Below are 15,015 nucleotides of genomic sequence, written 5' to 3' on the forward strand. Positions count from 1 at the left end.
ACACCTACCAGTACTAGTAGTCCACCACGTAGCTAAATTACCTGTAATTATCGGAGCACTATATTGGACTACAGTACAAGCAAGCTCCCTGCCCCTGGAATGAGCCGCAACACAACTCAACTCCCTCCGCTCCACGTCAATTTTCTAATTGGTGTCATTGTCAATCATTCACCGATTCGCTGGCTTGGTGCCTGCCTGCCACCAAACGAAAAATATATTTATTCTGCTCTTTTCTTCTTTTTCTTTTTCTTCTTTTTTTTTAATATTAGGAAGGGATAATTTTACTGAACTCCTCAGATATTTGAAAGCAAAATTATATTTAAAATGATAATTTTACCCTTAAATATTTTAATAAAAGTCCCTTATTTGATATGTTTTATGCTTAGAATGAGTTTTAAAATTATTTTTTTTATTTTTTTTCCTCTTTTTAAATTTTTTGTCAATAAAACTGTAGCACTGCCACTATTGCCTAGGTTTTTATTATAACCAAATGTCAAACTAGTAATTTTTCTTTTTACGAGTTAATTTATATGTAATTCAATATTTTTTTTGTTGATCTTTATTTTCTATCTTTTACTATTAAAATTAACAATAAATCAAAAAAATGGTCCAAAAGTACTACTAAATTATGATAATCCCACTATTTCAAAAATTTATAAACTCTAAATGGAATTATTTCAACATGTTCTTTTCTATCTTATAAATCTAAATCCATAATAAAATACCATCAAAAATATCATATCATAGTATTAAAATAGTTGTTTATCAAATAGTAGATATGGACATAAAAAATTTGGCACCTTTTCTTTATAATTATACTAAATAATCATATAATTGTATAGAAAAATAAATTAAAAATCATTATATAAGGTCATTTTTGGGTATTTATTTAAAAAATTGCCCAAGTCAATATTATTTTAAGCTTTTATTATTAAGACTATCAAATCAAGGGAGGTAAATAAAATTTTTCAAATTTTAGAGGAGCTCTGTGAAATTGTCAAAAATCTCAAGGAAGATTTCTGAAATTATCCCTATTAGGAATTGCGAAATGGAAAACATACATACGTTGGGATCAACCAATGTAGATGGCAACTGGGCTGGGTAGCTGAAGTTTGTGGCAAACTGATTGGACCGGAAGATATGGGCCTGTGATCAATCAAATCCGGCAGCCTGAATTTTTAGAATATAGGCCAAGGGATTTGATCTCTTAACTTACACCCAAACTATTTTGGATTAACAAGTAACGGATTGTAATACAGCTCAAAGGCACATTTTTTATTTAGGTAAGAGTAAGTCCAGAGCTGGACCTGCCCTTTCTGGGAGCTGTTTTTATTGCTCAATTTGGCGTTGTGTAAATGTGGCCCGCTTATTTAACTTACGAAGCAAAAGAAGTTTTCCTGCCCACAGAGTCACATGCTACACATTGAATAACGTTCAATTACATCTTGGCTTGTAATTTTGGATTTGTCATGCGAATGCAAGGTCATGAGCATGTGGGCATCCCTTGTTCATGAATATGAAACTCAAATTTGAGTTTTTTGTGAGAAATTGCGCATGGAGCTCATAGTCACATTATCCCTTGTCTTTTTTTTTTTTTTTTTTATCGAGACGATAACTGTTGTATAACCTATTCTATCCTACATTAGAAAGGGAAAGAGAGTCTAAAGAAACTTGTATTGGGGACAAATCTTACTCATAGTCACAAATCTTACATATAGGCGATAGTAGTGCTAGCCGATGACTAGAGAGACATGTTACGTCAATAAGTTTCTTTTAATTATCAGGTTCTCATTGTTCAATCAAAAGTATATGAATCACCGTAAAGCTTTGAATGCCACATTAATTGTTTAGATAGAGTTTGAACTCTGAAAATAAGAGTAAGTGTTTCTCCTTGAGAAGATCAGTTGATGCATAATCTAGTCTCTTGATGCGAGAGAAACGGGCCGGAGCGTTGGTTGAGACTTTTGAGTCTTGAGAAAATGCTACTATATATCATGATTTTGTCACGACTGTTTTTTCTTTCTTTAATGCAGTTCTAGAATCCCTGCTCTCTCTCTTTTTTTTTTTTTTTTTTTTTTATCAAATGTTATCATTTATATCTATTCCTACTCTAACCTATTTTAGAAAAGTAAAATTACGAAAAATAATCGACGAGAATTGAACAACTATGGAACCACATCAGTGCATTACGCACCCTGCTCTGCTAAATCCTTGAGGATAAAGTTTTTTTTTTTTTTTTTTATCAAATGTCATCATTTATATCTATTCCTATTCTAACCTATTTTAGAAAAGTGAAATTACGAAAAATAATCGACGAGAATTGAATAGAGCTGTTAATCGAACCGGGTAGCTCGCGAGCCGAGCTCGACCCGGCTCGATAAGGGCTCGACTCGGCTCGTTTATTGAGAGAAACGAGCCGAGCTCGAGTTCAACTTGATGCTCGTTTAATAGACGAGCCGAGCATAGTTCGACTCGTTTAATAGACGAGCTCGAATAGTAGGGGTATTAGTGTCATTTCATTATGTATTTGATATTCTACAGGCTCGATAGGCTCGACTTCGAACTCGAAACTGCTCGAATAGTAGGGGTATTAACGTCATTTTTATTGTGTATTTGATACTCTACAGGTTCGACAAGCTCGAGCTCGAGCTCGATAAGTTCGACTCAATTTTGAACTCGAGTTCGAGCTCGAGTTTTCTACCGAGCATATCAAGTCGATCTCGAATAGTTTGTGAAACTCGAATTACTAATCAAGCGAGCTCGAGCTGGCTTGATTAGGGGTTCGAGTCGAGTTCGATTATCACATGCTCGAGCTCGACTCGGCTCGTTAACAGCTATAGAATTGAACGACTATGGAACCACATCAGTGCATTACGCACCCTGCTCTGCTAAATCCTCGAGGATAAAGTTTATACAGCCTTAAACTTTATATTACTAGTCTTTGAGATGTCATCCGAGATTTAGCCTCGTACTTTTGTCTTGGCTCGGCACACGTGGTTTTAACTTTTAACTAAGTCCAATGTATTACTGGGTTCGATTTGGATGACGCGACGAAATGTGAAAATTGGACATGTCTGATTTTGGTTGCCAACCTTGACCGAATTAAATGACCGCCGACTGCCCTGAGTGGGGCCATGCTTCGTTTTTTTTTTTTTTTTTATAGGTATAATCCACACAGGGTTTGCACCTGATTTAGAAAATGTAACTTGTTTATAGTCAGACCTCTAAATGTGAGTTGTTGACTCATGGGCATTAGTAATTTTGTAGAACTCTAAACCCTTCTTGCTTATTTGTTCAGTTTTCAATAGAAAGTTGTTAAGAGTTTTATTATTGATCCTCGTAAAACCAAAAAACCATAGCATACTATGGGTCAAAAATTCGAGAGAATTTATCCTTTAATTTTAACATGCAGGTCAAAAATTCAATCATGACTCAAAAGTAAAATTTTTTCCCAAGGAGAATATTTTCAATGAAAATCATCTTCATAAGAAAAAAAAATTACTTCCCTTCATTTTCAGGTGTTTGGTGCACTTTTGAAAAAATAGTCCTTGAAGCCAAAACCCACAAAGAATGTTCCCCTCAAAGATTCGTCTGATTCCTTCTGCCAACGACTAGAACTCCCATCCACACCAATACCAATTCATCACCCCCAATCCAAATACTTCAAATTCCAAAAAATTAGATCATACTCCATGATCAGGAAATCCATAGTATCGCAAACCAATAGTCATGATCTGAAAATTTTCGGTTTAGTAAAGGATCATGAGACTGATGAGCTCTCAAAATTTTTCCTGTTAAAAGGAATCCTGAGATTGATGAGCTCTGAGAGTTATTGGAAAAGATTTTCCATGATTTTCCATGATTGTTAAAAGGAATCCTGATTGCGTAAAAGATTTTCCATGGAAATCCTTTTGGCTGCTGAAGAAGCGCTGAACTTCCCCTGACCGAGCTGATTCGACTAGCTCGGCGTGCTGATGGAAGAGCTGGTCCTAAGCCTGCAAAACATATAAGAATGAGCTAGCAAAGGGGGCCCGAGAGTTGTTTCCGAGGGCACTCCGACGGTCAAGTTAGTTTCCGGTGAGTAGAGTTCACGGGAAGTAGAGATAACCGGGAATAATTTGCCAATAGTGAGCGTACCCTGTACAGTCGATGTGTGTTACCTTTTATACCTACTAGGGGAGTCCGACCTCCGCACGTTCCGGGACCTGCCCATAATAGCCCCCTATCCCGCATTCAGGGGGATCGTCCCCGACCTCTTCGGAATGGATTCTCGCCCCCTTCAGGAGTCCTAGCAGCGCGGCCCAGGACGACCGCCAGGGGCCTGGGGTCGAGGCCCAGCTCGGCCAGGCCTGGGCTGCCACGTGTTTAGGTCCAGGACGGGGCCTCTGCAGCTACCAAACACCCTGAAAATATTTCTCAGAAAATATTTTCAGTCCAAACAAGCAGACCCTTACTGCTACTCTTTTTTTTTTTTTTTTTTGTCAGCAACGATATATTTGTATAACCTACTCTATCCTAATCTAGGGGGAGGAAAGCCTAAAGAGGCTGTGAAAGGGGCTAGTCGGTATATAGACTCAACTAAATCGAGGAAATGCTACGGCACAACTACTCTTTTTCCACAGTCTCGAACAGAATTCCTACTCGTGAAGCTATTGGAAAGAACTTGGCTCCGCTTTCAGCACATTGATTTAGGCGGCTTGAATGTACGAACAACAATGTTGAACGAATCAAAGATATAATACTACTAATAGTCAGGGGCAACGCCAAAACCTCAAGGGTAGATTTGTAAAATTGTCGTTGATGGAGTCACAATTAACAACAAAGGGCTGCAAGTATGGCTGGTGAACCTCTCGAACATAAATGAAATCTAAATGTGGACATGGATGTTTCTGGGCAAGTGACATTTTATTGTGGCAGGAAAGAGGCTGGGACAACGCTACCTCTCAACTTGTCTCTCTCTCTCACCCTCTCTCTCTGGATAAAAAGCTTAAAAGTAGGGATAATTTCAGAAATGTCCCTTGAAGTTTTTAGCAATTTCATTTAGCTTCCTCAAGATTTTAAAAATTACACATACCTCCCTTATTATTTAAAATGATAATACTACCCTTAAATATTTTAATGAAATTACTCCCTTGTTGTTATGTTTATATTTAGAATGGTTTATGAAATTATTTTTTTTTTCATTTTTTTAATTTTTTGTCAATAAAATTGTAGAATTACCACTATTATTTCTAGTTTCTATTATAACCAAATATCGAATTAGTGATTTTTTTGATGGGTTAACTTTATATATGCAATCCAATGTTTTTTATAATCTTTGTTTTCTATTTTTTGGTATTAAAATTAACAAAAAATAAATGACCCAAAATCACTACTCGAAAAATTCATAAACTTTAAAATGAATTATTTCAACATTTTTATTTCTATCTTATAAATTTAAATTCGTAATAAAAAAATACCATTAAAATTATCCTATCATAGTGATAAAATTATTATTATATTTGTTTATCGAATAGTTAGATGTGAATATAAAAAATTTGGCACATTTTCCTAATACTAGATAATTTTATAATTATATGGGGAAGTCAATTAAAACTCGTTACACAAAGAGCATTTTTTGGGTATTCAATTAAAAATTTGACCAAGTCAATATATTATTTTAAGGTTTTGTTACTAAAACTTCTATTAAATCAATGGAGGTAGATGTAATTTTTCAAACTTTAGGAGAGTTCAGTGAAATTGTCAGATATCTCGGGGGATGTTTCTGAAATTGTCCCTTACTTAAAAAGTACAGTACACAACATAAAAGGACCGTGGGGGGTGGGTGGCCTTACTGTTCAAAAATCATTTTTGAATTGAATAAACTTAAGGCCTAATGTAAAGAATTCAAACTTTTGGAAACAACTGAGCACCAAATTCATTATCCTGACATTAACTAACAATTATCCCAGTCCCACCTTTTTATTGGGTGCCTTTACAGAAAGAGATTAGTTAGGAGAAGTGGTATAAAAGAAGCCATCAATGGAAAGTTTTAATATCGACGGAGGGGTTGTGATTAAATATGTTCTCTTTGCTTGCAAGTAAGTCCCGTTATTTATTTCATTTCAACTATATATATATATTTTTATGCATATATATATATTTTGACTGACTGAAAGCGAAAAAATAAAACAGGCAATAATAACAGATGCACCTTAATGTGTAATGGAGTGGTCGAGTAGATTTTTATTATTTGTAGAGCGAGATTTCTCTGCTTGTTTATTTATTATTTTTTAAAAAAAGAAGATATGGAGAAAATGGTAGGGACTGAAGGATATTAACCATCATCGTCGTCGTCGTAGTCGTCCTCCTGATTTTTTCTGGTTCTGATGATGATCGTGATTCAGATTCATACGATCGTCGTCGTAGTTTCCGCTCTCATTCGTGACCCCGCCGGCACATGATACGTCGATCGACCTAAACTTTCCTCAAAGGTCTGTTTGTTTGACTCCTAATCTCTCTCTTTCTCTAATCTGCATATCCTCTATGTCTCGCATCCTTCTCCTTGACTTCTGATAGCTGATTTGTCTGACGTTAGCTCCGGCACAGCTGCTACTCGCTTTAATTAATTCTTCTCTTTTCTCCTTCCGATTTCTCCTTTTTTTTTTTTTTAAATAAGATTGGGAAAATTAGATATTAGACCTTTTAGATCTCTTTGCTCTCTTCTCCTGTGCTGGCGTTGGAATTGGGATTCCGCAATCAGCTCAGGCGATATCTTTCGCGCAGAAGTTAAAAGTATGCGCCATCTTCTGCTGAAGCTGGTCCTTTTTGTCGATTTGGAATCTGAAATGTTCTCCTCCTCTTCTTTTGCTTTACGCATTTGCTTTTGCATATTCATCCGATCTCCCATTTCTCGCTTAATTCTTCTTGTCTTATGTCTGCTTCTGTTCCTTCTCTCTCTATCTCTATTTTTTTTTCCTCCCTACTTATTGTATCTTTTTATTATATTTTTTCTGTTTCCTTACTTCTTCCTTCTAAAATTTTCTTTTGTCTTCGTTTGTGTTGTATATTGTGAACAGAACCCCCCCCCCCCCCCCAAAAAACACACACACACACACACAGAGTAATTGAATGAATTGTTCAACATTTTTCCCGTCACGAATTCGTCCTCATTTTTTGTGATTTACTCGTGTATTACAGTGTCTGTAGTTTGAAGTGAACAACAAACATTTGGATGAGGAGGAGACAGCTAATCTGTTACAGCAGCAGTTAAGAAGTAATAATACCTTTTCTGAGGCTCACAAGTTTGGGTGGGGGTGAGGGTATTCTGATTGTTTCATGGGCAATACATGCCGTGGATCTTTTGGAGGCAAGCATTTTCAGGGCTACGCAACTCCCGAAGACCATTCTAACCCCAAGCGTAACCCTTCCTCCACCTCCACCGCTGCTCACTCTGACCATTCTTCTTCTGACAACTTCTCTCCCACCACCTTAGCGTCTCAACACCTTGTTGCTCAAGATTTGTCCAAGGATCCTCACCACCCAAAACCCCAAAACGAAAACCACAATCATAATTTCGCCCTTGTTAGTCCCAAGAAGGAGACCATCATGAGTCGTGCCAATAACAATCAAGCTTACTATGTATTAGGTCACAGGACTGCTAATATCCGTGACCTTTACATGTTAGGACGTAAACTGGGGCAAGGCCAGTTCGGTACCACTTATTTGTGCACCGACGTTTCCACTGGTGTTGAATATGCCTGTAAGTCAATCTCCAAGAGGAAGCTAATTTCCAGAGAAGATGTTGAGGATGTTAGGAGGGAGATTCAGATCATGCACCACTTGGCAGGCCAGAAGCATATTGTCACCATTAAGGGAGCTTATGAGGACCCTTTGTATGTTCATATCGTCATGGAGCTATGTGCTGGAGGTGAACTGTTTGACCGTATTATCCAAAGGGGACACTACAGTGAGAGAAAGGCAGCACAATTAACTAAAATTATTGTAGGGGTTGTTGAAGCGTGCCATTCACTTGGGGTGATGCATAGAGATCTAAAGCCAGAGAATTTCTTGTTGATTAACAAGGATGATGATTTCTCTCTCAAAGCCATTGATTTTGGACTCTCAGTTTTCTTCAAGCCAGGTAAATGAAATCTTGATTTCTAAATCATCCAAAAAAAAAGTAGAAGATACAAAATTTTATGAGACATTCTTCCAATTTTGTCCTGCTATCTCCTTTCAGAGTCGATTATTGTATGATATCATTAAAAGTGACCAACCTTGCAGGATGTTTTAAGGCATATGGTCTTTTGACTTTTGTCTATCTCTAATTGTTTCAGGCCAGGTATTCACTGATGTGGTTGGAAGCCCATATTATGTTGCCCCTGAGGTGCTTCTAAAGCATTATGGTCCCGAAGCAGATGTCTGGACAGCAGGGGTCATTCTATACATTTTGCTTAGTGGTGTTCCACCCTTTTGGGCTGGTATCATTTCCTGCTCCATACTAGACAATTGTGTTCATTTCTGTACTATATGGTAAAAACTCACGCTACTATTTTGCAGAAACACAACAAGGGATATTTGATGCGGTTTTGAAGGGACACATTGATTTTGAATCGGACCCCTGGCCATTAATATCTGACAGTGCAAAAGATCTCATCCGGAGGATGTTATGCATGCGACCTTCAGAGCGCTTAACTGCTCATGAAGTTTTATGTAAGTCTGTATTCATGAAGTGTTAGCAGCCAATTTTATGTTATTTTTATTGGCCTATGTGAATGATTCTGTTCACAGTTCTTTTACTTAGTCCAGCATTTTGGTCAATGCAATTACTTTGTAACCAAGACTACTTGTTTGACATGATGAATACGCATATTCCATTGGATTGCATTAGGTATCAATATTGTCTGCAGTTGGCTTAACCCCCTGTGTAGTTCAGTTGATGTAATTGGTTGCCTTCTGTACTAAATATGCTTGATTGAAGAGATTGAAGTATGCGCTTGATGTGTGCACTCTAGATGCTAAAATGTGGCTTCAGGCATTAGATTAATTTTGTCGTGGTTAAAGTTTTTAGCGGTTAACATTCTTTTGAAGCATGTGTGGTGCCTTTGGCAAAAAGCTTGCTGTGCCTTTTTCTATATGTTTCATCTACATATATGTGTATTCATACAAATGATAGTGCTAGTAGTATTTTTTGTTGTACCTATTGTACTTCGCGTAACTAACCTTTGGGTATCTAGTGATAATACAAGTTACTGAAATGTTTATGTGATTCTTATGCCTTTACCTTAATGTTGATAGGTCATCCTTGGATATGTGAAAACGGCGTAGCTCCTGATAGAGCTCTAGATGCTGCTGTACTTTCTCGTCTTAAAAATTTTTCTGCAATGAATAAATTGAAGAAGATGGCTTTGCGGGTATGTAGTATATAAACAGTATCTCTTGGACTGTGGCCTTGTAAATGTTTTCTTGCCTACAGTGCAATTTTTGCTTTCTCTGTGCGAAAGCGCCTACCTCAGAAACAATAGCAATTTTTTATTTCTTTCGTGTTACAATCTGTGCATGAATTTTTAAAATAATTCATGCGCATTAAAGTTGTTTCATGATATAGATGTTGATCCAGTAATCTTGCAATGTCAAATGCATTTATTCGTACTTGGAAAATCATTGATTTGTTATCTCAGAGCAGTACAGAACCATATCTTTGCAAGAAACATCATAATGTCCACATAAAAACAAGTTATATTTGTATGACCAGCAAACTGTTAAAAACAGCTTGCAGTACCTCTCTCTCTCTGTTCCCCAGCCATGGTGGGCAACTGTAGAGGCATTCTGGTTAATTTAATCTACATCTGCTTTATTTATTCCCAGGTGATAGCAGAAAGCCTGTCTGAAGAGGAGATTGCTGGCTTAAGAGAGATGTTCAGGGCAATGGATACTGATAACAGTGGTGCGATCACATTTGATGAACTTAAAGCTGGACTGAGAAAATATGGATCTACCTTGAAAGATATAGAAATACGTGACCTCATGGATGCGGTGAGAAGCTGTTCCCCAGCGTGTATTATGTTCTATACCTGTGCTCGACTTGTGGAGTGGACAAATTATTTCATTTCATTGTTCCTTTTTTTATCTGGGATCTTTGCTAGGAACCTGTTGAGATGAAGAAAAAGATTTAACCATACTTAATGATCATAGGAAGTTTCTAATCTGTGGTCTAATGAATTATGAAGCTTGGAATCCATATGTTTTGTTGAATGGTAATATGTATCCTTGTAAGAATCCATGATGTGAGTCATGAAATATGGATTTTGAACGTAGGTTTATAAATTCTTCTTGTGCTTTGTGTATTTGTGCAAGTGCAGTCAGCAACACAACTGCTGAAACGTATAGCAAATAATGTAACTTTTTCTATCCCCTGGTGTAACTTTTAGACCATTTTATTTGGGAAATTCATGCTTCTTGTGGCTGGGATTCATATTTTTAGCATTTTAAAAACCACTGCAAAATTCTTAGGAAAGTTAACTAGTAATAGTGTATTCCTCATCTATCACTAGCGAACTAATATCTATTATTTGGATTATAGTCATGCTAGTATATGCTCACACTGAATATTAAAAAAGAAATCTCTACTTTGCAGGCTGATGTGGATAACAGTGGGACCATCGACTATGGGGAATTTATTGCAGCAACAATTCACCTTAACAAATTAGAACGTGAGGAACATCTCATGGCAGCCTTTCAATATTTTGATAAGGATGGAAGTGGTTATATTACAGTTGATGAACTCCAGCAAGCTTGTGCCGAACATAATATGACAGATGTTTTCCTTGAAGATATTATCAGAGAAGTTGATCAAGATAATGTAAGTTTGATACTTGGGGAGAGAATGTGGATCTCATTGTTCAGTTTATAAATTGCTTGTAGTTTAGAACTAAGGGTGCTAACAGTGGTAGTTATTCATTTAAAGTTACCTTCCACAGTTGGCTGTGCTAATCTTTGACTAACTTGTAACAAGTTTACATCTTGGACGCAAAAGTTTGGCACTCCTGGCATCTCTAGTGTCATGTGGGGAATGACTGGTGGAATTATGAAGCCTTTTGTTCAACAAAATCTTTCCCTCTTGTCTCCATTCTCCTCCTTACTGGCAAGAGCAATTTGATTAGTTAAGCGAGAGACATTCATGTTATGTTTGGTAGAGAAGGAAGAAAATTTGACAGATGAAAAAAAGGACGAATTTATGTTGCTGGTAGCACCATTACTTTCCCTTAACTTATTCGTATGGAAATTATTTTGTCGTTCCTAGGGTATATAAGTATTTAGTATGTACATGGCAAGATAATCGAGGTCAAAAGTGAATAAGCATTTGAGCCTGCCTTCCTTCCATCTTCTTCCCCCAGTGAGATAAATCCCAGAAATTTGGGGTATTTAGTTTGATGAGCTGGGCCCCTTCCTTCCCCATTCTGTAAGAATTACCAACGTAATCTCTCCTGTCAGTCTAATTGTGGTTTAAATAATCTGTTTTTGTCCTTATTCTTCCTTTTTATTTTGTTGTAATATGTGCAATTACTGTGCTTAAGCTTTGTATGCAATTTCAGGATGGAAGGATTGATTATGGGGAATTTGTTGCTATGATGCAAAAAGGCAATGCAGGCATTGGAAGACGAACAATGCGAAACAGTCTCAATATTAGCATGAGAGATGCTGCAGGAGCTCCTTGATCATTAGTTACTATAATCAGACAACTCAGTCATTACTTCTAGTCAAACTTGTGTCTTTGCAGTGTCCTATTCTCTACTGTTATGGAAGAACGAAAGATCAGGAAGCTGTAAGGGCATCCTTGGTAGTCAATGTAATTATACAGGTAGATCATAGGACACTTGCCCGCAATTCTGTTTTTGAGCAATTACACCTGTTGTTTGTTCTAATATTCTCCTTATGCGAGCCAAGGGGGCAAAGATGTTGAGCTCAATGTGTAAAAGTCTTAATCCACTGCTTGATCGCGCAGCCGTGAGATTTGGATTGTCGAAGATGAAGTTCTGGAGCTTGATCCTTGTTGCGACGCCATGATGCAACTGTTGATCTGGGGAGAATGTTGTAAGCATGTGAGATACTTTGGTTATTGGGATGGTTCAGCTGCTTTCCGCTGCTAATTTATGCCGGTGTACTGAAGGGGGGAAAATAAAAACTTTGTGCCTATTCTTCTTCGAGGAGGTTGATGTGCAGACCTCTTATCTAGATTTGTTTTTTCCCATTTTTTAGATTATGTACTTGGCTTGGTTTTGTAATCGACAGAAATGGCTCCAAACTCTGAAAATTTTTCTTCTAGTTTTCTCAATTCCAATTTTGAGGTGTGTTGTTTTCGTAGATGTTTTTTGTGCTTCACACGGACCGCAATAGAATAGAACGGGGAGCTTTTTCCAGTCTCAGAATCGAATAAAATAAGCGTGGAATCTATATCTATATATATATGCGTAGCAAGTTATACTCACGCGTTAATTGATGATGAAGACAAATCAGTGGGAGTGTTTGGATAAAGTATTGTTTGAAATAATTATTATTATATTTTTTATGGTGTGTAATGTACGTGAGATAAAAAAAAATAGTTAGAAATATGAAAAAAGGGATTGAAAAATGTATTTAACATGCAAAAATAATATATACAGTGAAGTACTAGAAGCTGTCTACACGGAGAAAAATAATACACTGCGACATGCAAGAAGGAATGCCGTTTTCGCGACACGGAGACCTGATGGATGACGTTGTAGGATGACCGTACCAGAAGCTGAACCAGTTCTGCCCTGCGCGCATGGTAAGAATAACAAAGGCGCAAGTGAACTGTAATGTTTTTTTTCTTCCTGACGCTGTGCCTATTAGAGGTTGCGGGTCCTGATGTCAGTTTGTCATCAACTCCTTGGCAGTTTCGCATGCTATTACAACTTCCTAGACAAGAAAGAAAGTAAAGAGTATAGCTTGCAGGGGTGGTGCTAATAAGTAATCGGACAAGTACTAGTAAGGATGGGATAAAAGAGGAAATGAAATTACTGGCACTTGCCTTCAACTTTGCATCAGCCGAAAAGGAGCATTTGGAGGTGATTGCGAGTCCCCGGTCCAACAGCCATCCGACTTGGAACCAAGTCTCTCCTTGCTCCTCTTCTTGATTTGATGAACACCAGAGTTGCTTTGGTAGCAGAATGAGGCTACTGCCGTCTCTCGACGCCGACAAAGGCACACTGTCATCATCATCCACCACAAGTTCTCGGAAATTCACCCTCTGACACAGCATTACAGATGCTAATAAGAATATGTCATCTGCTTGAAAACTGAAACGAAAGCTACAGACACATACACAGATACCAGCCAGCAAGGGTCAGTAGCAAAATTAATCTAACCTCCTCCTCCTCTCGGGAATTATCCGGTTGGAAGGTGGCAGTAGCCGGGAGGCCTTGCCACAAGCCTGTGACTTGACAACTTGTCAAGGCAGGAGTAGAAGCAAATGCAGAGTCTCGTATGGCACAACCACCCAGCTGCTCCCCATTTCTGAAGGGACCATACCACTGCTCGCAGAATACCTGGATTCCCTCCAATTGCATCATGTTGGTCGGCTCTCCTTGGTCGTCACCATCTTCCGCCGGTGGTTGCTGTTTTATCCGGACAGCCTGAATTATTCGCACCCGGGATTCCCTGTCTCGAGGGTGAATCAGGCAATGCTCCAACTCCAGCTGCACGAGCGATCCGCCATTCTCCTTGGGCCAAACAGCAACGTAACATCCATTGGATTGATAAGCAAAGGCGGTGGCGGCTGCCGGACGGGCAGCAGCAGCAGTAGCAAGAAGATTAATGTTCCTCTCAAGAAGGCTATATGTAGTGGCAGCATCAGCTTCGCAGCCAACGGTGGGGAGTAGCCTGATCAACTTGTACGTGAGTTGAGAATGAGTTGGGTGAGCCAGAGTGGGGCACTGAGTTTGCCAGTCGAAAACCTTCACCTCCCAGTCCCTGTAGGCTTGGGGGACTACTGATTCCGGCAATTCCATGGGTTCCCCATCCTTGCTAAAGTCTGCTCCATATCCATCCCATTCGCCGGAAACCTTCTCCGCAAATTCTGCCCAACCTGAAGAATTTGGTCCCAAATAGCAGTACAAGTTTTGTTTTTCGCATCAGATGGTACTACTGCCAGGAGTATTATTAATTGAGATGGCCTGGAAACAGATCCTTCAAAAAGTTCAAAAGTGTGTGTGTGTGTGTATTAAAAGAAAAGGGAAGCACTCACTGGTGCCGATAGTGGTGGATGTTGAGTGAGACCGGGGCGTCTCCTCCGTGATGGCGGTCTTGGCATTTGCAGGCACAGCGAAGAATTTGAAGCGCGGAAATCTACAGGTGGCGTTGGAGGAGTGATGCCTGCGGTGGATAAAAAGGGTCTGACGAAGACTTGGGGAAGAAGAGGGACAATTTTTTAGAGAAGCATTGAATGCCATGCGGAGGTGCCCGAAGACAGCTGTGTTAGCGCTTAAAGCCATACCATAACAACAAAGGAAGTGGCAGTTCTAGTAGTACCGTGTACACCGGCCGCAGCCCAGAGCAGCTAAGTCACACCAAGTCCGGTATCTCCACTCCAATCTCGGAAGCACTCTCCATCACCGCCCAACCATTTCCGACCACTAACAGTAACCAGACGCAAGAAGATAAAAGGAGAATCCGTCACTACTTTCTTCTGTTCCCGTTTTTAATTTAAAATAATAATAATAATAGTGTGCCACTCTTTTTCTTTATATACGGTGGGTGAAGGTGAGATAAAAAGTGATAATTAAAAATATAATAAAATTAATATGTTTACAATGCAAGTTAAATAATATTTTAAAGAAAAAATTCCTATCCAATATTCACAATAATTCTTTCCTATTTTTCTTCACTTAATTTTGTTTTAATCAAATGTGTAAAATATAAAATTAAATTAATATAAATAATTTTTTTTAAAAAATAAATGATAAGCGGGTGAGATGGACATCCGTTGGCGTGACTTTATTTAAGGTGAGGCAA

The 15,015-nt window shown here is 38.3% G+C and overlaps 2 protein-coding genes across 3 annotated transcripts; one reads left to right on the top strand and one right to left on the bottom strand.

Annotated features, from left to right (window-relative positions):
• Positions 1-6,196: 6,196 nt before the first annotated feature.
• Positions 6,197-12,345, top strand: LOC113707902 (calcium-dependent protein kinase 26). 2 transcript variants are annotated; one of them, XR_003452373.2, is made up of 9 exons: positions 6,197-6,473; positions 7,180-8,122; positions 8,319-8,462; positions 8,542-8,694; positions 9,280-9,395; positions 9,850-10,017; positions 10,619-10,843; positions 11,577-11,842; positions 11,929-12,345. XR_003452373.2 is itself a non-coding variant. In XM_027230297.2 (8 exons), the coding sequence occupies exons 2-8, from the start codon at positions 7,318-7,320 to the stop codon at positions 11,697-11,699; spliced, it is 1,734 nt and encodes a 577-aa protein (XP_027086098.1). In that variant the 5' UTR covers positions 6,204-6,473; positions 7,180-7,317; the 3' UTR covers positions 11,700-12,345. The 2 variants fall into 2 exon arrangements, 1 of the variants encoding a protein (XP_027086098.1); XM_027230297.2 differs by having other exon boundaries at positions 6,204-6,473; positions 11,577-12,345.
• Positions 12,346-12,709: 364 nt separating this feature from the next.
• On the bottom strand, positions 12,710-14,646 carry LOC113707714 (uncharacterized). The gene is made up of 4 exons (XM_027230004.2): positions 14,249-14,646; positions 13,371-14,089; positions 13,034-13,252; positions 12,710-12,921 (listed from the first exon to the last, which is right to left on the bottom strand). Exons 1-4 carry the CDS (start codon positions 14,493-14,495, stop codon positions 12,874-12,876), a joined length of 1,233 nt encoding a protein of 410 aa, XP_027085805.1. The 5' UTR covers positions 14,496-14,646; the 3' UTR covers positions 12,710-12,873.
• Between the last annotated feature and the right edge of the window lie 369 nt (positions 14,647-15,015).

Source organism: Coffea arabica, chromosome 9c, assembly GCF_036785885.1.
Source record: "Coffea arabica cultivar ET-39 chromosome 9c, Coffea Arabica ET-39 HiFi, whole genome shotgun sequence".
Taxonomy (NCBI): domain Eukaryota; kingdom Viridiplantae; phylum Streptophyta; class Magnoliopsida; order Gentianales; family Rubiaceae; genus Coffea; species Coffea arabica.

Excerpts from the sequence above, each read along its gene's own strand:
- LOC113707714 (XM_027230004.2), bottom strand. The coding sequence starts at position 14,495 with ATGGCTTTAAGCGCTAACACAGCTGTCTTCGGGCACCTCCGCATGGCA. Across the intron at positions 14,090-14,248 it reads ATCCACCACTATCGGCACCA|GTTGGGCAGAATTTGCGGAG; the intron begins GTGAGTGCTTCC and ends CAAATTCTTCAG. Across the intron at positions 12,922-13,033 it reads CGGCTGATGCAAAGTTGAAG|GAAGTTGTAATAGCATGCGA; the intron begins GCAAGTGCCAGT and ends TTTCTTGTCTAG.
- LOC113707902 (XM_027230297.2), top strand. The coding sequence starts at position 7,318 with ATGGGCAATACATGCCGTGGATCTTTTGGAGGCAAGCATTTTCAGGGC. Across the intron at positions 8,463-8,541 it reads TGTTCCACCCTTTTGGGCTG|AAACACAACAAGGGATATTT; the intron begins GTATCATTTCCT and ends ACTATTTTGCAG. Across the intron at positions 9,396-9,849 it reads TGAAGAAGATGGCTTTGCGG|GTGATAGCAGAAAGCCTGTC; the intron begins GTATGTAGTATA and ends ATTTATTCCCAG.